A 26,270-nucleotide genomic window follows, 5' to 3' on the forward strand; every position below is an offset into this window, starting at 1 on the left:
GTTAGATGAAGACAACCAGTGTGGGCTTGAAGCAGATTTCTGGAATTTTGCTTGTTGAGATTGGGTAGTATCTTGCTAACTCTGACTAAATTACTTCCATTGGTCCATCCTTCACCCAGACTGTTCAGGCTGGGTTCACAGCTTGCTATGTCTTGCATTAGGGGTACTCAGCTCAGTAAAGTGATGGAAGGAATCATCAACAGTGCTATCAAGCAGCACTTGCTTAACAATAACCTGCTCACTGATGCTCTGTTTGGGTTCTGCCAGGGGCACTCAGCTCCTGACCCATTACAGCCTCGGTTCAAACATGGACAAAAGAGCTGAACTCCAGAGGTGAAGTGAGGGTGACTGCCCTGGACATCAAGGCAGCATTTGACGGAATATGGCATCAAGGAGCACAAGCAAAATTGGAGTCAATGGAAATCAGGGGGAAAACTCTCCGCTGGTTGGAGTCATACCTCACACAAAGGAAGGTGGTTGGAGATCAATTATCTCAGCTCCAGGACATCACTGCAGGAGTTGCTCAGGGTGGTGTCCTAGGCTCAACTATCTTCAGCTGCTTCATCAATGATCATCTTTCCTTCCATCATGCAGTCAAAAGTGGGGATATTTGCTGTTGAATGCACAATGTTCACCATTTGTGACTCCTCGGATACTGAAGCAGTCCATGGGGCAAATGCAGCAAGACTTGGACAATATCCAGGCATGGGCTGACAAGTGGCAAGTAAAATTGGTGCCACACAAGTGCCAGGCAATGACTTGTCTCCAACAAAAGAGAATCTAACCATCGCTGAATCCCCCACTGTCAACACCCTGAGTTACCAATGACCAGAAACTGAACTGGACTAACCATATAAATGCTGTGGTGACAAGAGCAGGTCAGAGACTAGGAATCGTGTGACGAGTAATTCACTTCCTGACTCCCAAAGCCTGTCCACCATCTGCAAGGCACAAGTCAGGAGTGTGATGGATTACTCTCCACTTGCCTGGTTGAATGCAGCTCCAACAACACTCAAGAAGCTTGACACCATCCAGGACAAAGCAGCCCACTTGATTTAGCATCCCTTCCACAGCATTCACTCCCTCTACCACCAATGAACAATAGCAGTAGTGTGTACCATCTACAAGATGCACTGCAGTAACTTGCCAAGGCACCTTAGGTTACACCTTCCAACCCGCGACCGCTGTCATCTAGAAGGACAAGGGCAGCAGACACATGGGAACACCACCACCCCGGAAGTCCCCCTCCAAGCCACTCACCATCCTGGTTTGGAAATATATTGCCGTTCCTTCACTGTTGCTGGGTCAAAATCCTGAAACTCCCTCCCTCCCTATCAGCACTGTGGGTGTACCTACACCACATGGACTGCAGCGGTTCAAGAAGGCAGCTCATCACCACCTTCTCAAGGGCAACTAGGGATGGGCAATAAATGATGGCCCAGCCAGTGACTCCCATGTCCTGTGAATGATTTAAAAAAAGGCTTAACCACATTTTCTCCTGTCATGATGGCAAGGTTTGAGTGGGTTTTAAGAATTGTTTTTTTCTTTTTTTGGCAAAATGTATAATAATTCTTGGAGACTTGGTTTCTGGTATTGAGTTGGAGTGGAGCGAGAGATGTTTTATGATTAATATCCATGGTCATGTCATTGAGCACTGCAGAATTGGTGAGGAGCAGACTGTTGTTGCAAAATGCTTTTAAGTTTTATTTTTTATTTGTTCCTCGGATGTGAGCACTACTGGGTCGGTCCACTTCTAATTGCCCTTGAGAAGGTGATGATGAACTGCCACAGCTGATGTGGTGTGGGTACACCCTCAGTACTGTTGAGGAGGGCGTTCCAAGATTTTGGCTCAGCGGCAGTGAAAGAATGATGATGTTGGTCTAAGTCAAGATGGTGTGTGGCTTGGAGGGGAACTTGCAGATAGTGGTGTTCCCTTGCACTTGCTGCCCTTGTCCATTTATCTGTAGAGGTCGAGGGCTTGGAAGGCCCCATCTGCTGAGAAACTCGATGAATGGGTTCAGTTTTTAAATTGTGAATGATTCATCACCCATTGGGCATGTTTCATGTGTGGCATGGGAATGAAGAAGAATTGTAATGAATTGCATGGTGGTAGTAAGAGTCCATTTCATCCCCCTGAACAACTCCTCCATTCAAAGTGATCAATATGCACATGGCCTTAGACTGCAATTGCCATCAAACTGTTCGATAATGATGGCGGTTGGGAATTTTAACCTGCACCCTTACCTGGCCTCTGTCGAAAGCAAATTTTTCATTGGAGATCCCACCCCTATCACTCCCTCTACTGCTTCCCCTTGATTGATCAGTAAGGGCCAGTGATGAGAATTGAGAACGTGACCACACGGAGGTGCAGCACTAATACTGGAAAAACTACGAAGCTCCATTACTGTTTCCCTACCAGGATCTTCCTTGAGGAAATGTAGGTTTGTTTTATTTTGTAGCTTTTTTTCTCAATGATATAAAAGGCATTTTGTTCCAAAGTGCACATTGAAGAGATTGTGATTTTTGGTTTTAATTAAAAATGGCTCTCACTGCACTAATCGCCTGACCTTGAAGGACTGAGTGTTGCCATAATTGAGTAAAACAATAAGCTCGCTGTGCTGCAGAGGGGGTTACCAGAGGAGCTCAGCACATTCATCCACATGAGTTTATTCAGATAAAGACAATACAATCCTTCATTTCTGTGTGAAATTAAAAAGAAATATTTTTTCTTCCTACTGTTGGACATTAAAAAGAGTTTTGTTGCTCAGATGTCACACTTGGACAGTTTTTTTTTATTGAATGCCTCATCGGATTTTATTTGACAAAATGATCTGCAACAGTGCTGGCCAAGAGCCCCATACAGCATGCCTATGATCAAAAGAACTGCTGTTCCCTGGACCCTGGTTTGCTTCCATGCTCTCTTTTTTCCAACAACTTTACAACCTCTTCACAGTATTTCCTCTCCCAAACTTTCCTTCTGGTGCACGACTTGTCCTATTGAGTTCCCAAGCTCGGAGGCTAGGGGAAAGATGATCTTCGTGAATCCCCAAAGGATATCTTGCAATTTATTTACCATCGTGTTCTTGCATTTTTCTCTATTTGTTGATTTACTGGCATGTTGCTTTTACTGCGTGTTAATGATGACACTAGTTTTCTTGACATAGAACTTAGAGCAGAGAAACTGGCCATTCGGCTTAACTTGTCTGTGCCAGTGTTTATGCTCCATTTGCGTCTCCTCCCACTGTACTTCATCCAGCTCCATCGCCATTTCCTTATATACCTTTCTCCTCATGTACTTATCTAGCTTCAAATGAAATTCATCCATGCTAGTTTGATCAACTTCTCCCTCTGGCAACGAATTTCACATTCTAACGCTGTCTGCAAAAAGAGGATTTTGCCTGAATTCTTATTGGATTTATTAGTGAATATTGTATATTTATGGACACTAGTTTTGGACTGCCACCAACCCTGAACTCCCTAACAGGAGTCAAAGCATCTTCTGTATGTCTGCTGTATCAAATCCTTTCATAACTTCAATAAACCAGGTCACCCCACAGCCGCCACCTTTATAGAGAAAAGAACTTCAGCCTGTTCAATATTTACGAACGGCTATACCCTCTCGGTTCTTGCATCGTCCTTGTGAATATATTTTGCACCTTGTGTCTAGTGCTTCTGTATCCTTTTCAGGTAACTGCCATGGTCTTTCACAAGTTTGGACATGGGTTCTCCCTGAGCTGTTGGTATTTGTAAGGAGCCTCCCACACTAACAAGTTTGTTCACTATTGCACACAATTGTAACTAAGCCAAGAGGCTTGTACGTGCATCCTGTTTCTAGTCTCTTGACAGATTACTGGTCCAACTGAACTAGCTGAATTGAGGTACACTTGAAAGGGTGACACATTGCTGCATTTTCCTTGCAGCAGTTTCCTCCTATGAAGATCCCAGCAAAGATTAGGACCTGTCTTTGTGTGATCAGAGATTATCTAAGGAACCCTTTACTGTTGATATGGAAGCTCCTGCAAGAAGCTTGTGTGCTGTTAAAGTCACTTTACAAGCTGTAACATTAAAAAGATGGTAGTCGATTTGCAGTGAAGTGTCTGGGATATTGAGAGGTTTGTGTAATTGTTTACCTGACTGGTAAGATGAGTCTGTGACCGATTCCCACGATCTAGAGTTTCACATAAACTATTTCTATCACTTTTTTTAATGAAGAAACAGTTTAATCTTTCAAACATAAAAGAACATAACTAAATTGAAACAGGTCTGGAAGACCTTGCAGCAGCTGTGCTCTGTACCTCTTTGATAACAGCACAATTACATGGTTATGCAAGTGGTGGCCTAAGGTTTCTTGAGCCTGTCTGACTTTGTTTTACAACAACGTGATGGCGTGACTGGGCTGCGGTGCTTAAGAAATTAGTGCCAGTAAATAACTGATGACAATATTGTTTCCTGGAAATTCTGTAGGCAGAAGAAAGTTAAATTATTGCTAAATTCAGGACAGAATTTTAACAATTGTCACCTGTTGATCCATTCTTGACTGACTCCTCCCTAACTCCAATATCCTCCCGCCCTATGACCCTTCAAGATATTTGCACTCATTTAATTCCTGCTTCATGAGCATCCCAATTTTAATCGCTGCACCTTTGGTTGTGCCTTCAGATGCCTGGGCCCTATGCCCTGAAATTCTCTTCCTAAACCTGTCAGCCTCTCCACCTCACTTTTCTCCATTCAGACACTCCTTAAAACCTACCTCTTTGACCCAAGATTTGATCATCTGCCATGGTATCTCCATATGTAGTTCGGTGTCATATCTCCTGTAATGGAATAAAACCAGAAAATTCTTGGAACATTCAGCAAGTTAGGCAGCATCTGTGGGGAGGGAAAGAGTTAACGTTTCATCGACCTGAAATGTTAACTCTGTTTTTCTTGACAGCTGCTGCCTGACTTGCTGAGTATTACCAGCAATTCCTGCTTTTATTTCAGATTTCCAGCACCTGCAGTATTTGCCTTTTTGTTTGTTTTATAATGCCTCTATGAAGCACCTTGGATCACTTTATTACATTAAAGAAGCTGTATCAAGTTGTCGTCTTGTCTGTTTCAGGTTTTTTCCTCCCCTGTCATTCTTGCAGACTTAGTCTGTATGTTGTTCATGGCCTGCACTTGGGTTCAGCATTGCTACCCAGCAGTTCTAAACTTTGTTTATCCTTTTAAATGTGGCCCATGTTTCTGCACCATCCTGGTGCTTTCCTCGGGTGGCTTTTTGTTCTATTTGCCAGCCTATAACCTGTGCCATCACATTTTCATTTAAGAATTGATGGCTTGCATCGCATGACAGGCACCCAAGTGACTTTTAAATATGCAAATTCTGTGGATTTGCCTGGTACCTGCATGCTTTGCTGACTGTGTTTAATGTGGCACCTTAAAACCACATATATAAGATGTTGCATTGACTGACATGGGATGCATGCAGAAGAACTGGGCCAGAGAGCAGTGAGACAGAGATCATCTTTTATTGATCCCCATAACTTCTCCGTTTCCGACACAGCAAGATTGTCTGCGCTTCAAAACTGCTTAAGTGGCCGGAAAGCACTTTGGGACCTGCTGAATCTGCGAAAGGTGCTATATAATTGCAAAACTTTTTTTTTTGCATAGGGACTGAGACTAAGACCTGTCTGAAGGTTTGAGATTAGGGAGCGAGGCATAATCTGGCTGGGAAAGTGATTATGCAAGAGAAGGATGGAGGGGGAGAGAGAAATGGGTGACCGTTTTGAAGAGAATTGTGGAGGACTTGTGAGCAGAGTAATTATGATAAATCAAGCGCAGTGAAAAAAATAGGCAGGCCCAGTGAAATGGGTCATCTTGTGCCTTTGAGAGAAAAAAAATTGCATGCAGCAATGCTGTGGGAGGATAACAGTTGTCACTTGGGGGTGAATACCGTTCTCGTTGACTGTTGATGGTAGGAAGTGGAATATGCTGCAGTCCTTTTCTTGCCAAGGGGCATGCTGCACAAGGTGGGATTGATGTTGATGACAAAGTTAATTTCCTTCCTTGGTTATTCCGAGATGGAATTGTAATTACAATATAAACCTATGTTACTAATGCTGAGTTCAGAAAAATAGTTCTCCATGAAAATTAATTCAACTTGCATTTGTTTTCCCGGGCCAGAAAAAGCCAGACTTTGCATCTCTTCGTGAAAGCTAAGCCGAGACTTAAGTGACTTTCGAAAGTGCAACTTTTATGTTCAGATGGTAGATTCCACATAAACTGGGCGACCGCTTTGCAGAACACCTGCGGTCTGTCCGCAAGAAAGACCCAAACCTCCCTGTCGCTTGCCATTTTAACACTCCACCCTGTTCTGTTGCCCACATGTCTGTCCTTGGCTTGCTGCATTGTTCCAGTGAAGCCCAACGCAAACTGGAGGAACAGCACTTCATCTTCCGACTAGGCACTTTACAGCCTTCCGGGCTGAATATTGAATTCAACAACTTTAGATCTTAAACTCCCTCCCCCCATCCCCACCCCATTTCTTCCCCCTCCCTTTTGTTTTTTTCAATAATTTATATAGATTTTTCTTGTCCCACCTATTTCCATTATTTTTAAACCTACAACTAATACCTTGTCAATCTTTCCACCCCACCCCCACTAGAGCTGTACTTTGAGTGTCCTGCCATCCATTCTTAATTAGCACATTCTCTTAGATAATATCACCACCTTCAACACCTCTTTGTTCCTTTTGTCTGTGACATCTTTTGATTATCTGCTCCTATCACTGCTTGCTTGTCCCTACAACCACCCCCACCCCAACTTCTCTCCCCTCACCCCGCCCCCCACCTTAAACCAGCTTATATTTCACCCCTCTCCTAACTACACTCAGTTCTGTTGAAGGGTCATTGGACTCGAAACGTCAACTCTTCTCCACCGATGCTGCCAGATCTGCTGAGTTTTTCCAGGTAATTCTGTTTTTGTTTTTGTTCCACATAATCAAATTTGCTGATTACGTAGTTGTATTGTAAGTAGTGAATGCTTTTGTTAAAATGTTGTCTATTCCCTTAATCTATCAATATCTTTTTGTAAGTATAAAATTACAAAAAGATATTGATAGATTAAGGGAATGGACAACATTTTAACAAAAGCATTCAGTGCAGACAGATGTGAAGTTATTTACTTTGGACCTACGAAGGATAGAACAGGGCACTTTCTAAATAGTCAAAAGCTATAAACAATAGAGATCCAAAGAAACTTGGGGGCCCAGACATGTGTTGATCTGTGTCGGGAGACGATGGACTGCTCCCAGAGTGTACATCACTCCTGTATTGAACATCACTTGTTGTGGCTGTTGAGGCCGATTCATGAGTGGCAGTCCCTTCTGCAGCTGGCACAGATAAATAGCGTTGGCTCGAGGTCGACCCATGTTTTTTTTTCCTTCCGGCAGGCTCTTATTTCTTCAGTCCTCTGCTTGTCTCCAGGCACTCCGGTGAGCAGCGAGGACTTCCCATGCATTGACTCTAATCTCAGTCAGCTCAAGGTCTCACTTGCAGACATCCTTGTATCCCAGATGTGGGTGACCTGTTGGTCTCGTGCCGATAGCAAGCTAGCCATAGAGCATGCCTCGGTTGTCCATTTGGCTCACATGACCCGGCCAGCGGAGTCGACGCTGATTCAACAGGGCAAGCATGCTGGTGTACTTCCATATTCGGAAGGCAAAGAAACTGGGGGGCCCAAACAAGACCACTAAAATGTCAGGGACAGGGACAGGTACAGGAAATAATCAAAAAGGCTAAGGGGATTGTGGCCGTTATATCTAGAGACCTAGAATGCAAGGAGTTAAAAGTCATGCTTCAGCTATACAAAGCCCTGGTTAGACCACACTTGGAGTACTGTGAGCAGTCCTGGACATCATAACCTGGGAAGGATGTATTGGCCTTGAAGGGAGAAAAGCAGAATGATACCTGGATTTCAAAGGTTAAATTCAAAGAGGAGTTTACAAAAACTGGGGTTGCATTCCCTGGAATTTAGTGTTAATGTTTTGTTCGTTTTTAAGATATGAAGGGGAACACATAGGATAGATAGAGAGAAACTATTTCTGCTGGTTCAGGAGTTTAGGACTGGGGTCATGGTCTAAAAATTAGACTCAGACCTATCAAAAGTGCATTTCGAAAACACTGCTAAATGGGTTGGATTCAGAACAGATCTATTAGCTCAAAACTGGGCACCCATGAGGCACCTTGAGCCATCAGCATAGCTTTCTAACCTTCCTGGAATGGCCAGGAGTCTCCTGGTTATGCGGAATCAGCATCAATGTCCCCATAGCCAAAGAAAGCCTTCCACGGTGACGTGACTTGTCAAGTGCAACACCACAAGTTCAGGTAAAGGGTGACAGTAGCAGCTTGATACGGCTCTGACAGAGGATAGGTAGCAGTTCAGTTGAGATTGAGATTTTCTTGATGCCGAAGTTTCCAATACCCCTCTTGCCCCAATAATTGTGCATGACAGTAGTAAGAGGTGGTAAGCCTGGATTTGTATTTATGTATCTCTGTTCGTTCAGCCAACTGAAACCTAGAACCCGCACACTCCACACCGCTGGCTTTCGTGACATCACTTCAGCCGACATCTCCTGGAATATGTTCAGTCCAAGTTGGCGACCCTACATCAGAATTGTATTTGACCACCACCTGTAACCTCATGGCCTGGCATGTCCCTCACTCTACCACTACCATCAAACCTAGGGATCAACCCTGGTTTGATGAAGAGAGCAGGAGGGATTGCCAGGAACAGCACTAGGCATACCTAAAAATGAGGTGTCAACCTGGTGATGCTACAACACAGGACTACTTGCATGCCAAACAGCAGAAGCAGCAAGTGATAGACGGAGTGAAATAGCCCCATAATCAACAAGATTTGGAGAATTGATTTACTTAATGTATTATCATGCAGCGAGGGAACCTGGCTGCTCTTGGTTTTATGGTCTGATAGATAAGATTATTCCAGGACACGGCTGTTCCGTTACAAATTGGGTCAGAGGAAGGTGGTGACTTACAACTTTGTGTGTCTCGCATCTCGCTTTGGTAACAGTCAGCCAGCAGCAGACAGGGCACATCTGTTGGAGGAAACAGCATTTAAAAAAAAAAGTTTTTTTTTATATTTCCTTGCGAAATTAGGGCAAAGCACCACAGCGTAGAACACTACCAAGACTGGAAAGAGCAGTGGCAAGAGAAATGAAGCAGTGCTTCAGTACTTGAAATGGATGTCACTCGATTTGAATTTCACCATCTGATGCAGACCCCCTAAAATGCAGACTCTTTAAAGAACAAACTTGCATTTACATAGCACCTTTCACAACCTCAGGATGTCCCAAAGTGCTACACAGCCAATAATATACTTTTGAAGTGGTGTTATGACCGAGCAGTTGGTAAAGCTGAGTTATTTAAAAATTCCAGAGGGAAACTTTAAACAACTGTCACAACCTATATTTTTGTTCTGTATTTTTAAATGCTATGTTTGAGATGCAACTCTAAATTCAGGAATCAGATCACCAGCTCTCGAGAGATTTTATATTAAACCAAATGAGACATTTTATTAATTTACAAGTTAAATATATACACATGGCTACAAATTACTACTATCATAACTTTTAACAAATTCCCAAAATAATCTCCCATTAAGGCAACAGCAACCCATAGACTTAACCAAACACCAGGCAAAGTATTTCCACCATTTGAATTCAAAATTCTTTTCACTTTGGTTCCTGTGGAGACAGTTGTAGGCTTACAACTGCTTTGATCCTACATTGCCTCTGCCCTGCACACACGAAAACTTCTATCGGTTATATCCAGCATATCTCATTAAATGTAAATTCCCATTGTATCGCTAGCCTCTTTGAACCCCGCCTCTTCTAACAATAAAACCCCTTTCACAGTACCAATTTTTATTAGTAATATAAACATATTGCTTGGCCTCCGCTAGCTGGTGCCAGGTTTCATCCCATTAGTAGAATGCTCTATTTAACAAAACGCAAATGTACCTCTACTTCTCTGTTTACATCTCAAGACTAGTATACATCAAAGCACCCAGACTAGCTGGCTTTAATCCAATTAAGGTACACCCACAGACTATAAACATCTAATTTTAAAAGAAAAATATTTTCCAATAATATGTACATTAATAGCTTCATGACAATAGTCACTGTTGTGATATAGGAAATGAGGCAGCCAATTATCCAACAGCAAGCTCCCACAAACAACAACGAGATAATGGCCAGATAATCTGTTTCCTCGATGTTGGCTGAGGAATAAATATTGTCCAGGATACCTCCTGTGTTGTCCTTTGAAATAGTGCCTTGCAATTTTTCTTCACCTCCACCTCAGAGGGCAGATAGGGCCTAAGTTTGATATCTCATCGGAACCTCTGACAACGCAGCACTTCTTCAGAACTGCAGTAGGAGTGTCCCCCTAGACTTACATTTGGTCAAGCCTTGAGTGGGACTTGAACGCATAACCTTCTGACTCTGGGGTGAGAAACTAGATCATCATTTCTTTAACGCACACTCTGATACGTTTTGGGTAAAATGCAGATGGACACAAAATTTCCAAAGGAGCAGCCTACATGCAGTTTATCTAGAATGCCAGTGGCCCAAACACACCACCTCACTTGTTGGCATAGTGTAAAATTCTGGATGAAAGCAGAAATGTGTGTGGGTTTCGTTGTGTAAAGAAGCTGAATGTACATAGTAGTTTACACACTGCCAAAAAGTCACCTTGAAGGAATAAGCTCATTTTCCAAGTTGATCTCTCGCTCTCGTATGGTAAAAGAGGATTGCAGAATATATATTTATAGAGTTTACAGAATTCCTAATCTGATCAGAACCTTTCCTGGCAAATCAGTTATGCATTCCTTGCTTTCGCATGAAAGGTTAGAAATTTGTGGACCTGTACTGTGACTGTCTGTTGAGAGCGAATCAGCACCTGCAGGAGGGGAGAAAAGTTAGGCCGGCTGGATTTTATTTTATTCTTTTTAAAAAAAAAAATTAAATCTTCTGACTGCCAGAGGAGGAGAGGGTGGTGTGAAGATCACGTGACTGGCAGCGCTGAAAGTATCGCTGGCCCCTTCCGCCTCACTGCTAATCTGTAGTGCGGCCCTGCAGTGCCTTGTTAGAAACAGTTCAGTGAGTCTTTGTTCTGGAGTGCTGCCATAGCCAGGGCATTGAGCATGGGCGTACAGGCTGCACACGGTCGTCATGGGGACTGAGCATTATGACAGGGTGGCTGGTGCTTGCAGTCCTACATATCTCTGAGGAATTGATGCAATGATAATCTTATTTACTATGTGGCTACGCCTTGGCCAAGGGCCTGGTGCTGAAATGCTTTTAGCCGTTCCTTTCGGTGCCCGAGGGAGTTTCTGTTTATTTCATGCAGAGGAATGAAAGATGTGGAAGCACATCTGAGTGTAGTAGAGATTGCTAAAAGTAATTAGTGATTGAGTTCTTTAAACCCTACTTTCCGATGGGAAAGTTTAACAAAACAAAACTTTTCTTCTACCCTTACCTTGGATTTTTCCACTTTGGGGGACAATTTTATCCCACTTGCTGCTGAAGCTCCTCTTTGCTATTGTAATATTTTTAGTCCAACAAGCCACAGGGTGTGTATGTGACACACTCGGTGTTTCTCTGTGCAGGAACCGTGCTCAATGTTTAATTTTTGTGGCTTTTTTAGCACCTGAGATGCTGCGTCTTGTTTATTTTCTGAGGGTGGGGAGAGTGCTGAGGTTTGTCTTTTACAGTGGCCATGTTTCTGACGTCCTCTTTTGGAGAATTCAGCATTTGGAGACTTTGGTCCTTTGTTGGCTATGTAGCACTTCAGGATACCCAGATGATGGGAAAGTGTTATAAATGCAAATTCTTCCTTTCAATTAACTGTTTACAGTGCTATAAGTCACTCCTGGCCACTCAGACTTGCACGCGCCACCTGAGAACATAGTGGTTGAATAAGCAGCAATGATACCTTCGCCAGCTGGTGCATTCTTTTTCTCCAGCTCTCTTTAAATGTTAAAAACAAAAATCTGCTGGAGAGAGCTTTGACAAATCTCTTGGTCATGGTGGCCTAGATTAGTCAGGGCATTTCAATACTAGTGCATTTCAATCTGCTGTGCTCTGATGCAAGGAGTTACCTGTGCAGGTGTTTCACAAGCCACCTGTGTGCATGAGGTACAGTGAGTACGTTCTGTTGTGTTCGTGGACCAGATGTTTTTAATTTTATTGTTCCTTTCTTGATTTTTGCTGTGGGCAATTGACTTTGACATCGGAAAAGGCGTGAGTTCAATGGAAGAAATTGGAGCGGGGCCAATCTCTGGATTTTATAAAGTGAATATTTAAATCCTGAAAAATTATATTCATTTTGCTCACAACCACACCGAGAGGTGAAATCACCAAAAAAATCCTTTTAGAAGTTTCCAAATTGTTAAATTGTGTTAGAATTGCTGTTTCTAAATTCAAGAACAAATTGAAAGACATAAAGAGCTTGTATTTGTATAGCACCATTCATGACCTCAGGAGTGACTCTAGATGGCTCTAGGCGTTTCCATCAAAGTTTCTTCTGAATGGAAGAATCTGGATGAGCAACAGCCTAGAATTGAGATTAGAGAATTTTGGGATAAATTTCTGTATGGGTTATTAAGTTGTGTAGCACTATGTGGAGGAAATTGGAATATTAACACATGCATGTTCATTGTTTGGAAAGGCCATGGTGATGCATATCGGAGGGAATGAGCTTGATGGGTTAAGTGGGTCTTTCTTTTAAACACTTCGGAGATTGGGGCTACTCCGGAAGGGACTGCCTAAAGTTGGGATATAATTTTGTTGTCCTTCACACCAGCCATGTTGTTGCAACATTTGATGCAGTTGTTAATTTTTGATTCTTATCTAGTTATGTTAATGTTTCTTTTGTTGAATTTTGTGTTTACTTCCAGTTCAAGCCCTCAACCCGGCATTTACGCTTGTTAATGCATTTGAGGGTCTACATTTGTGTATGCTATGTCGTTGGATTGTTCATTGGCTTGCACAGTTATCTGTATTGCTGCAATTGTGGTAGTCACTGCAGTTATTGGGGTGGGAAGAAGAGCAAGGTAGGCGAGGAGAAATATTTGAGTAGGTTATTTTAAGTGATTTGTGCAAAGTCAGACAATCGTTCATACATCATAGAAACCAACATTGCAAGAGGTGACCATGAGTGCCTTGAAGATAAGTGACTTGTCATTGTTTGACTCTTCTGGCTGCAGTCCAGTACCATGCTGATTAAACTGTTAATCTCAAACATGATGGACCAGAAAAAAAAGACCTTGTGGTATTTGCAAGGTTAATGAAACCCTTCAGAAAAGTCCAGCTGTTTAAGGGTATCTAGTACACTCACTCTGTTTTGTGAATGAAGTTATAATGGCACTGTTCCAGGCTACAGTGACACTGAGTGGACTTCCATCAGTTCATTTTTATATACCCCTTTACCCCTTTATTCACTTTCCTGTTTCTTTCTTTGTGGCGCCCTCAACCCAAGGCCCATGTAGGCTTTGGCCCATTAACGGCTGGTTTGAAACTGTCTAAGCTCATCCCACACAGGACTTGCGAAGCTGGTTGAGAGAGAGGGATAGCGAGAGAGAGGGTACTTTCATCTCATGAGTCTGACTTGACATCAGTACCGAGTCTCAGATGTGCACTGTTTCACCCAGTCGTTCTGTAGTTCGGGAAGTTAGAAAATAAACCTTGGGCAACTGTGTGAAGATACATCATAGACAGACATGCACCTGCTCAGGAAACTCAGTGGAAACTGACTGAGCTGGTTGCCGGAATGGGGTTGAGTGCATGGGAGAATGTTGATGAATCTATTTCCTGTGCCATCTTCATGTAGGTACAACATATAAACTCTGCCCAGCACCCGTGATTTACAGTGTGATTTTTTTTTTCGCACTGGATTTATAAATCATATTGTCATGTTAAATACTGTCAATGTGGATTTAATTTGCACTTTATTTTAACCATACTGCACAAACTGCAATGCTCCCAACTTTGTGGGTGTAACTGTTTTCAGTCCTTCCACTATCTTTCCCAAGGGTGGTGACAGACTTCTATTGACCACAAGCCAGGAATGGTTAACTTTGAAGAGTTGCAAGTTTATGAAGAGTTGTTTGGATGGAGTGATTGAAAAGGTTTCTAAATTGATATATAAGCGTTTGGAGATGAGCTGAACTGGTTGCTTTTTTTAATAAACTATCTCTGAGCTTTGGGGCTGAGCTATCCTTTTGTTGGAACAGGAGGAAGATTGGGAAAACAATAGTGACAACAAAGGACAAGGACTTGCTCTTGCTCTTGCTTCACAGATGTTGCTTGACCTGCTGAGTTTCCCCAGCACTTCCTGTTTTTATTTTCAGCATCCACAGCATTTTGCCTTTATTTTAGTGACAACAACGGATTGCGCTGTGGAACAGTGAGGTGTTACTGCGGCCATAGACATGAATCCGAGATAGTATGTTGCCTCCTTGGTGCTAGGATCAAGATGTCATTGAGCGACTATAGAGCACTCTTGAGTAGGGAGGGTGAATGGCTGGTGGTTGCGGTCCATATCGGTACCAACAACATAAGTAGAAAAAAGAATGGGGCACTGCAGGCACATTTTAAGGAGGTGGCAAAGATACTAGCAAGCAGGACCTCAAAGGTAGTAATTAGCATTACTCTTGGTGCACGCACTAGTGAATATAGAAATAGGAGGATAAAACAATTGAATGCATAACTGGACAGATGATACAGGAGGGAAGGCTTTAGATTCCTGGGACAATCTCCTTGATGTTCAATGCCATTACCATCACTGAATTCCCCCCCTATCAAAATCCTGGGGGTTACCATTGACCAGAAATTGAACTGGACTAGCCATATAAATACTATGGATACAAAAACAGGTCAGAGGCTGGGAATTCTGCAGCAAGTAACGTGCCACCGAATTCCCAAGGCCTGTCCTCCATTTACAAGGTGCAAGTCAGGAGTGTGATGGAATATTCTCCACTTGGCTGGATGAGTGCAGCTCCAGCAGCACTCCAGAAGCTTGACACCATCCAGGACAAACATCCCACTCGATTGGCACCCCATCCAATAACTTCAACATTCACTCCCTCCACTAACTATGCACAGTAGCAGCAGTGTACACCATCTACAAGATGCACTGCAGCAATTCACCAAGGCTTCTTCAACAGCACCTTCTAAACCCGTGACCTCTACCGCCTAGAAAGAATAGGGCTGCTGATGCATGGGAACACCGCCACCTGCAAGTTCCCCTCCAAGCCACACATCATCTTGACTTGTAACTATATTGTAGTTCCTTCACTGTCACTGGATCAAAATCCTGGAACTCCCTCCCGAGCAGCACCATGGATGTACCTGCATCACATGGATTGCAGCAGCCAATCACCACCTTCTTGAGGCCAAATAGGGATGGGCAGCAATGGTGGCCTTCCCAGGAATTAATTAAAAGAGTACTGGGATCAGTTCTGGGGGAGGTGTGACTTGTATGTCTGGATGGGTTGCTGCTCAAAAGAGCTGGGACCAATGCCCTTTGCTAGTGCTGTTAGGGAGGGTTTAAACTCGGATGGCAGCAGGATGAGAACAAGGATGTAACATTGGAGAGGAAAAATAAGGTGCAGAAAGAATTGGAAGAAGCAGCACAAGAGTATGAAATAGTTAATTAGGAGGGGTGAGGGTAAAAGGAACTGTGATATGGCCTAAATTAGGTTTACACTGCATGACTGTGAATGCACAGAGTGTGGTAAATAACACTGGTGAGCTGCAGGCTCAGGTAGCTGACTGGGAATATGATGTGACAATCTGCCGCAAAAAAGGGCAAAATTGTGCATTAAATATTCCTGGATACAAGGCAGTTGAGGAAAGTTAAGGAAGGGAAGAAAGGAAGAAGGGTGGCAGAATTGATTAAGGAGAATATTAGTCCTGTGGAGAAAGGATGTCCCAGAGGGGCCAAGGACAGAATATATTTGGGAAATCTAAGAACCAAAAGAGGTGCCAATACACCATTGGGTATATTCGATAGGCCTGTGGGAAAGATATAGAGGAACAAATTTGCAAGGAAATTACACAAGTGCAAAAACTATAAAAGTAGGTAGAATAAGTGACTTTAATTATCCTAATATCAACTATGTGATCGTAATAATGTAAAGAGATGAGAGCTTCTGAAGTGTGCTCAGGAAAACTTTTCTTGATTAGCCTAGTTTCCAAGCCTAAAAGGAAGGAAGCATTGCTGGATCTGGTTCTTGAGAATGAGGTGGGTCAAGTGGATCACTTGTCAGTAGAGGTACATTTGGGGCAGAATGATTATAGTATCATAAGGTTTGGATTAGATATGGAAAAGGTAAGAAGCAATCCGGAGTAAAAACATTTAATTGGGGGAGGGCCAGATTCAATGGGATGAGAACGGATCTAACCCAGGTAATTAGGATCAAAGATTGGCAAGCAAACTGTAACAGAACAATGGGCTGCATTTAAAGCGATGGTTTGGGTACAGTGGAGGCACATTCCTACAAGGGGAAAAGATGGTACAAACCAAGCCAAAGCTCCCTGGATGACAAAAGAGATAGTGAGGTGAAGCAAGAAGGGTGCGCATGTCAGGTAGAAATAATACAAGTGAGAGCCAAGCTGAATATGGAAAGTTCAGGGGAGAAATGAAAAAACTAGTAAGAGAAGAGAGTGGCAGCTAACATGAAAGTGAATCCAAAAAATTGCTCTGGGCTTATGAAAGGGTAGTAAAATGAGGCGTGGGGTTGATTCGGGACCAAAAAGAGGATTTGCACATTGAGGCAGGGAGCATGGCTGAGGTACCAAATGAGTACTTTGCATCTATCTTTACCAAGGTAGAAGATGCCATTGAAGTCATAGTGAAAGAGGAAGTAGTTGAGACATAGAATCGGTTAAAAATTGATGAAGAGGAGGCATTAGATATGCTGCGAGTACTTGAAATTGGTTAACCACCAAGACCAGATCAAACTTATCCAACGATACTGAGGGAAGTAAGGGTGGAAATTGTAGAAGCACTGGCCCCAATCTTCCAATCCTCTTTAGATAAAGGAGTGGCGCCAGGGGACTGGAGAATTGCAGTTCAAAAAAAGTATAATCATAAGTCCGGCAACTATAGGGCAGTCAATTTAACTCAGTGGTGGGAAAGCTTTTAGAAAAGATAATCCGAGGCAAAATTAACCATCACTTAGCGAAATGTGGTTTATAAGGAAAACCAACATGGATTTGTTAAAGGCAAGTTGTGTTTAACTAACTTGCTTGAATTTCTTTGATAAGGTACACGAGAGGGTTGGTGAGGGTATGTGTCTGATATGGCGTACATCGACTTATAAAACATGTTTGTCAAAGGGCCACAGAACCAGCTTGTGAGCAAAGTCAAATTCCATGGAATATTCCATGGCAATATGGATATGAAGTTGGCTAAGTGACAGGAAACAGAATGCAGAGGTGAATGGTTGTTTTTGGCCTGGAGGAAGGTATATAAGAGGGGTTTCCCAGGGGTCAGTACTAGGAACAGTGTTTTTCTTGATCTATATTAAATATCTTGATTTGGGTGTGCAGAGCACAATTTCAAAATTTGCCAGTGACACCAAACTTGGAAGTATGGTGAACTGTGTAGGGGATAGTGATGGACTTTAAGAGGATAACTGGTGAAATGGGTGGACAAATGGCAGATGAAATTTAGTGCAGAGAAGTTTCAAGAGGTACATTTTGGTAGGAAGAAGTAGGAGAGGCAACTTAAAAGACATAATTAACAAAGGGAGGCAGAGGGACCTGGACGAAGGGACCGAATGCCTGGTAGGCTAAATTTGTTGAAGACACCAAGATGGGTAGGAGAGTGAGTTGTCAAGAGGAGGTAGAGAGACTGCAAAGGGACATGGGCAGGTTAAGTGAGTGGGCAAAAATTTGGCAGATGGAATATAATGTGGGAAAACGTGAACCGCCTACATTGGCAGGAAGAATAGAAAAACAGTATACTATTTAGGTGGTGAGAAGACCATAAGACATAGGAGCAGAAATTAGGCCATTCGGCACATCGAGTCTGCTCCGCCATTCAATCATGGCTGATAAGTTTCTCAACCCCATTCTCCCGCCTTCTCCCCGTAACCTTTGATCCCCTTACCAATCAAGAACCTATCTATCTCGGTCTTAAATACACTCAATGACCTGGCCTCCACAGCCTTCTGTGGCAATGAATTCCATAGATTCACCACTCTCTGGCTAAAGAAGTTTCTCCTCATCTCTGTTCTAAAAGGTCTTCCTTCTACTCTGAGGCTGTGCCCTCGGGTCCTAGTCCCTCCTACTAATGGAAACATCTTCCCTACGTCCACTTATCCAGGCCTTTCAGTATTCTGTAAGTTTCAATCAGATCCCCCCTCATCCTTCTAAACTCCATCGAGTATAGACCCAGAGTCCTCAAATGTTCCTCATATGTTAAGCCTTTCATTCCTGGGATCGCTCTCGTGAAATTGAACAACTCGGTACAGAGGGACCTGGGCATCCTAGTATATGATTCTCACAAAGTTAGTATGCAGGTACAGTAAATGATTAGGAAGGCAAAGGGAATGTTGGTGTTTATTGCAAGGGGAATGGAATATAAAAGTACAACTTTTACTGCAGCTGCACAGGGCCTTGGTGAGACCACATCTGGAATATTGTGTACAGTTTTGGTTGTCTTATTTGACAAAAGACCAGGGGACACAGTTTAAGAATAAGAAGTCTACTGTTTAAAATGGGTATGAGAATTTTTTTTCTCTCAAAGGGGCGTTAGTATGTGGAATTCTCTTCCATAGAAAGTATTGGAGGCTGGGTCATTGAATATATTTAAGAGTGAGTTAGATAAGGGAGTCGTGGGGTGGGGGGGGGGGGGGTGGAGCAGGCTTGAATGGCCAACTCCTGTTCTTATGTGGTGTATGTGCACAAATGGCTGAAAGTGCCAAAGCAGATTAAGGCATGTGGGATCCTGGACTTTATAAGTTGTGCCTAGATGACAAAAACAAGAAGTTATAATCAACTTGGAGTATTGTGTCCAATTGCGGACACCACACTTGAGGGAATGTGTGAAGGCATCAGAGAAGGTACAGAAAAGACTTATGAGAACAGTTCCAGGAATGAAGGCCTTCAGTTATGAGAATAGATTGGAGAGGCAGGGGCTATTCTCCTTAGAACAGGGAATGTTGAGAGTTGATTTGATAGAGGTTTTCAAAATTCTGAGAGGTCAGGACAGTAGATATAGGAAACTGCTCCTGTTGGCAAAAGAATCGAGGACCAGAGGACACAGATTTAAGGTGATTGGCAAAAGAATGTGAGGAAAAACCTTTTAAAGCAATGAATGGTTAGCATCTGGAATGCACTGCCTGAGTGTGTGGTGGAGGCAGAGCCAGTTGTGACTTTCAAAAGGGTTATTGGTAAAGGGCAGGGGAGTGGTACTAGTTGAGTTGCTCTTGCAGAGAGCCAGCTCAGCCACAACTGGCTGAATGGCCTTCTGCTCTGCTGTAACCATACAATGATTCTATGGGTCTCTTGCATTTGGCACCTGTTAAGGTGTGTCAGCTCCACAGCTCATTGTCTATTCATGGGATGAGAGAGTGGTGCTGGAAGGTGAATTGGGCTGGTGCAGGTAGAGATTTCTCAACAGATGTGCTGTGTAGTGTAAAGGAATGTGATGACAGCAGGTAACTGGCAGACATGAGCAGGAAGGAAACAGGTTGTGAGCATTTCAGAGTACAGGAATGCAAATATAGAGAATAGGACTCTGTGTAGAGAAGTGACACTTGATAAGTATATAATTCAGTAGCTAATAATGTTGCTCCTAGTTACAGGTTGGTGTTAACTCTTCCTTTACCAAGTAAGAGCCCTAAATGTTCAGTGCAGTAAATGCATGAAGACGGTGTGCGCTTTTTTTAAAAGGTTACTTCTCACCTATTGAAGTGCTACATTTGGATTTCCTCCCTTTTCCTGATGATGAGGCTCTTTTTTGCTGCTTTAGTTTTGAGAATTCTAAGCCGAGGGGCAGAAATTGGTGTTGTGGTGTGAGTTACGTTGGCATGACCTTTGCCTGAAGGCAGTGCCCAGAAGCTTCTCAGCACAGAGAACCAGATTGAGTCACCCAGTCCACTGTCTAGCACCTTGCCATCTGTTTGCTGTTTCACTACTTGTCGTCCTGTCTCCTCTTTCAATTTCAGTCTCCCACAATTTCAGTGTTATTAGTCAAACTTGTGTTGGGAGGTTCAGTCCGATTCCTGTCTTGTGTTTTCCATGATGGTGTCTGTACCTGTCACTTAATATATTTGTTAGGTAGGGGTCTAATTATTTTGCTAGCGATGCAATAAAATAATTTGATTTGTCTACGTGATTGTGCTGTTCCTCCTCCCAAGTGGGCTCTGAGCGCTCTAAGGTATATTGAGCCAGCGTCACTTCCCTGAAAGACAAAACTAAAGTAAAATTATGCGGATGCTGGAAACCTGAAATAAAAAGCAGACAATGCTGGAAAAGCTCAGCAGGTCTGACGGCAATTGTGGAGAGAGAAACAGGGTTAACGTTTCGAGTCCGTATGACTCTTCTTCAGAGCCTGCAAGCCATGTTTTTGATTAAACTTTGGATTTTCAAGTGCTCTTCCTATTTTTTTTGCCTGGAGTTGTTGGTGGTTTGTGCTTCCATGGGTGGTGACGGCTCTCTGGGATATAACCGCAATCACAGGTTTCAGTCATATGTTGGTATGTTGTTTGCTTTGTGTTTAATGCCTCAACCGAGTCCAATTCTTTCCTCATCTGATGAAAGCAGCTTCTAGTAGGTGTGGCTAAATAGTGATTGGTGTTCATTTTTTTCTTTCTTTTTCTTTTCTGCTCTCCTGCCCCAGGGTCAGCTACCTGCCTGCAGGCTGGAGTTGAAACAGCGAGACCTGCATACTTTTAATGGGTCTACTATCATATCTGACAGGATATTCGGTTGTTTTGTGATCGGTTGGTCACAAGGTGTCATCGACAAAGCACAGCCATAATGATAAGGGTGTCCTGCGTTTATTTCAGAAATGCTTACTTCGTTACTTAACGACTGGCTTTACATATGAGGACTGTGATGTTACGCACACAACCGTGTGTATGGTGGAAGTAAGGTCCCTGAGAAAGGGACTGAGGCCAAAAAATATGAATTCCTATACAGATTAAAACCTTCATATGCTTGCCGATGCCAAACAGGTCAACTTAATACTTAAAGCTTAACATTGGTTTTTTAAAAATACAGCGATGGACACATTACATTTGAGCGCCAAAGCCACCGGCTATGGCGTGAGATGATGTAGGTTCAACCTTCTCTTGACCAAGGAGAAGGCAGCTTTAGTTTCCCCACTCTGCTCTGTTCCGATCTCTGCAGTGCTGAGCATAGGGTGTGGCATTTCTCTGAGTAAGGCAAGAAAAATTAACTGGCGCAACATGCTAACTGGGGCCTAACCAGTGATCTATTCATGCTTAGCATAACTTCCTTGCTGTTGTACAGGATCCTGCAAGCTTTATTAATGGCCCTGCCATCTTGGACGTGCCACCATCCAAGATTGGGTCTATCCCTTTGAAAACAAAATTCCATTTCCAGACCTAGAACTTGCTGTCTATGAAGGTCGTGGAGGTGGAGACAATGATTTCCAAAGGAAATTGGATGGACGTGAGAGAAATAAACTTGCAGGGCTATGGGAATAGAGCGAGGGAACGAGAATGGACTTGATGGGCGGAATTGCCTCCTCCTGTGCCATAATAACTCTATGACTCGATGATTCTGTGACGCTCTCTGTGAGACCTTCACATTTTACAAAGGCCAGCTATGGGAGGCACAGGGTGAAGCCTGGCATAAGCTTGTATGTCGGTTCAATTGCTCAGGTTCATGGAAGACACACGGAAGATAATTTAGAATGGAGCACTTTTTTTCAGAGCATGCACATGTGAGAAGGGGGTGTGGTTTTGAGAGTTAGTCCATTGTACAATATACTGAAGTTTAATGTCACTCTGACTTTCCTCAAGTTTTTGTCTGCTTGCCAGCCCTTCAAATCTCTCCCCCACCTTTCTTCTTTGATAAAGCACTGAGCAAGGCAAGAAAATTAACTGGTTCAACATGCTTTTACAAAGCTTTGTAAACTCAACATTCAGCTGCACAGTTGTGAGCCCAGGTAAATGGTCGGCTCACTGCATTCTTTGGCTTTTAATGCCATTGTTTTCACCTGGTTGATTTCGTTTTCAGCAGTTTTGAGTGTTAACGTACAGACAAAGACGGGGCTTTTATTTGCCAGTTTTTTAGACATCTTTGAAAGGAGTAGGTGACTAATTTGAGCTCTGTACCTCTCTCACCCCACCCCCAGGTGTCGATCAGGATTTGTAGGTGAATATTGCCAGCACCCGGACCCCTGCCAGATTTCAACCTGCCTCAATGGAGGGACATGTGGCATCTCAATCTCAGAAGGGAAAGCACAGAGTTCGTGTAATTGTGCTTTGGGGTTTACGGGTGAGCGGTGTGAAACGACTGTCGCCAATGTCTGTTTGAACAATCCCTGCCAAAATCGAGGAACCTGCCGTCTCATTACCCTCGAGAAATATGAGTGTGACTGTCAGCAAGGATGGATAGGTAAGAATAACCATGTGCTGCAGGCTGAGAGCTGGAAGCTACCATCAAGACAAAATTTAAACAAAAAATATTTCTGTTAAATACAATATAGGAACATCATCATTAGCCCACTTAGGCCCTTGTACCTGTTCTGTCATTCAAGAGATGATAGCTGATCTGCAGCCTAACTCCATATCCATGTCTTTGTCCCATATCCCTTTCATAGATTCGTTAGCAAAAACCTATTAATCTCAGATTAATAATTTTAAAACCAACATCGATTGCCATTTATGGAAGGAGAGTTCCAAACTTCTGCCACCCATTGCGTGTGTTTCCTGATTTCATGGCTGAAAGGTCTGGCTCTAATTTTTTGACTATCCACCTTAATCCTAGACTCTGCAACCAGCACAACTAGTTTCTCTCCATGTACACTGTCTGTTCCTCTTAATATCGCGAAAATTTTGGTCAAATTGCCCCTTAAGCTTCTAAATTTCAGGGAATACAACCCTGGTTTTTGTAATTTCTCTTTGTAGTTTAATCCTTGAATTCTAGGTATCATTCTGGTAAATCCATGCTGCTCTCCCTCCAAGGCCAATATATCCTTCCTCTGTTGTGGTGCCTAGAACTGCTGGCAGTTCTCCAGGTCTGCTCCAACCAGGGCTTCGTGTAGCTGAAGCAATTCTTCTATCCCCCTTTGTATTCTAGTCCTCTAGATATAAAGGCCAGCATTCCATTAGCCTTTTTGATTATTTTCTGTACCTGTTCATGACATTTTAATGATCTGTTGGCCTAGGACCCCTAGCCCAAGTGGACCTTCACTGTTTGTAGCTTTTCACCATTCAGAAAGTTCCCTGTTCAAACCTTTTGAGGTCTAAAGTGAATGACCTCATATTTGCCACATTGAAATCCATTTGGTACAGTTCTGCCCATTTACTTAATCAATCAATATCTCTTTGTAATTTGATACTTCCATCTACATTGCATACAATTCTGCCTACCTTTCTGTCATCGACAAATTTAGATATGTGGCTTTCTAACCCCCCTTCTAAGCCACAAATAAATGTGAATTGTTGAGGCCCCAACATGGATCCTTGTAGGATACCATCAGTCGCATCCTGCCCATTGTTCTTGCTTTGTCTCCTGCCACTCAACCAATTTCCTAATCAGGTGAATAATTTACCTTTTTGATTCTACCTCAACTTCAGCTAACAGTCTCTTGTGGGACTTTTATCAAATGTCTTCTGGAAGCCCATATAGATAACATGTAGGGAGGTACTTAGAATAAAGATCAGGAAGATTTCATCACTATGGAGGGGTAATGGATCATAGTGGCTGTATAACGTGTGTATGTGCACATGTTGGTGGGGGAGTGTGTACTTGCATGGGGGGGTGGGGTGGGGCGGGGGGGGGTGTGTGTGTGTGTGTGTGTGTGTGTGTGTGTGTGTGTGTGTGTGTGTGTGTGAGGAGGAAATAAGCTCTGTTGTAAAAGAACGGCCACTTAGATGTGGTGGTTTTGGAGGGCTATCAGTATCTGCAGAATTGTTGTCCAGCGTGGGTCAATGTTACTTGGAGAGGGATTGAAAGAAAATATATATAACCTGAGTTTGAAAAATTAAGAAGCTAACAGTAATGAATAGGAAGAGCTTGCTTTTTGATAGCATTTTTCACATCTTCAGAGCTAATGAATTATTTTGAGATATCGTCATGTCATCCAGCTAATTTTTTATTTAGCAAGGTCCCACGTATGGCAGTGAGTTAAATGAATCTTGCAAGATTGGAGAGAAATTTTCCAGATTGATGATCCCGAATTGGCTTTGGGTTTTTGATTTTTTGTTTTGCCTTTTTCAAGAGATTTAATGACATCTAGAGGAAAAGAAATCTCCTAATCTGGTGAGTAAGGCATTACACTATATGGGACAGGCTAGATGGGCCAGTTGGTTTGATGCATTCTGATGGTTTTTGTATTTTTGCATGTTCCTGAGCTTTTAAGTTGAGGGGTGAATCATGGGATTGGACTGCATTCCATGAGAATTTTAATTTCCACCTGAGAGCAGGCAGAGCTTTGGTTCGTACAAAAAAAATGGTACCTCTGACAGTGCAATGCTCTCACTACAGAATTTTCTAAAGGCTCTGGAATGGGATTTGAACCCATGACGTTCTGACTCAGAGGCGAGTGTGTGAACAGTGAGCCTTAGCTATATTCTGTGATGCAAAGCTATGCAAAGGGTTTGGGGCGGTGGAAGTGGGGAAACAAAGGGTAGCTTTGATCTCAAAAGCATCTTTAACTTTTCAACAGGTAAAAACTGCCAGCATGTGGATTCCTGTGCCTCACAGCCGTGTGCTAATGGGGGCAAATGCAGCATTTCAAGAAACAACTACACCTGTAGCTGTGCTTCAGGCTACACTGGACCCCGCTGCAAGATCGACGTCAATGAGTGCAGCACTGGGGCTCTGTGCCGGAACGGAGGGACATGCCAGAACTTGCCAGGATCGTACCACTGCCTGTGCGAACCAGGATTCACTGGGACCAGTTGTGAGAGTGTTTATGTCCCCTGCACGCCATCGCCATGCATGAATGGGGGCACCTGCCGACCAATCAACGACGACCTGACCTATGAATGCAACTGCCTGCCAGGTATGTGATGGGTACAGAAGGAGGCCATTCAGCTCTTCAGCATTCAATTCAGTCATGCTGGTCTGCATCCCAAATCCACTTATCTGTTCTATATTTCTCAACATCCTATCTAACAAAATCTGTTTATCTCTGTTTTGAAAGCTCCAGTAGTCCCAAGATCCACAGAGTTCCTTTGTTTGAATAACTGTGTCTTGATTTTCATCCTAAATAACTCGGCTGTGTTTTAAAATTGAGCCCCATTGTTCTTGATTTCTCTGCTAAGAGGAAATAGTTTCTCTATATTTACCATATCTAATCCATTACAGATTTTAAACACCCCTCAATCAGTCTGTCCCTTAGTCTTCCGTGCTCAATATAAAGCATCCTGGTGCTCAGAACCTGGAAATCAGGAATGGTATTGTATTGAAGCACCTTGGTGAGGAGCCAAGTGTCATAGTAGGCAACACCAAAGAAGAGGTAGTGATACCAATCAAGTAGTAACTGGTGATGGCAAGTTTGTTGAAAAATCTTATGGAATATCATAAGATGGAAAAAGTAAGGAAGATCAACATAGGAATTGCTAGACGAAAAGAGAAAAAGACCCATCTAGTTCACAATTGACCATCTGGTGGAATGATACAGTGACGATAGAGTTGTTGCCTACTCATTCTATAGAATCGGAGGGGCCAAGACTTGAGCAGGTTGGATCTTTACTTATCATCGGAGTTTAGAAGAATGAGAGTTGATCTAATTGAAACATAGAAGATCCTGAGGGCACTTGACAGGGTAGATGCTGAGAGGATGTTTCCCTTCATGGGGGAGCCTAGAACTAGGAAGCACAGGTTAAAAATAAGGTGTCTACTATTTAAGGCGGAAATGAGGAGGAATTTCTCCTGAGGGTCGTTAGCCTTTGGAATTCTCTTCCACAGAGAGCAGGGGACACTGGGTCATTGAATATATTCAAGGCCGAGTTAGACAGATTTTTGATTGGCATGGAAGTTATGATGTGAGCCA

General features: G+C 43.0%; 1 protein-coding gene across 1 annotated transcript in view; it reads left to right on the forward strand.

Annotated features, from left to right (window-relative positions):
- LOC144692536 (uncharacterized) overlaps positions 1-26,270 on the forward strand; it is a 163,714-nt gene that overhangs the window by 46,228 nt on the left and 91,216 nt on the right. The window contains exons 3-4 of the mRNA XM_078561509.1: positions 22,401-22,663; positions 24,939-25,277. Coding sequence (XP_078417635.1) covers positions 22,401-22,663; positions 24,939-25,277 — 602 coding nt within the window. The remainder of the gene's footprint in view (positions 1-22,400; positions 22,664-24,938; positions 25,278-26,270) is intronic.

Source organism: Cetorhinus maximus, chromosome 17 (assembly GCF_964194155.1).
Source record: "Cetorhinus maximus chromosome 17, sCetMax3.hap1.1, whole genome shotgun sequence".
In the NCBI taxonomy this organism is placed as follows: domain Eukaryota; kingdom Metazoa; phylum Chordata; class Chondrichthyes; order Lamniformes; family Cetorhinidae; genus Cetorhinus; species Cetorhinus maximus.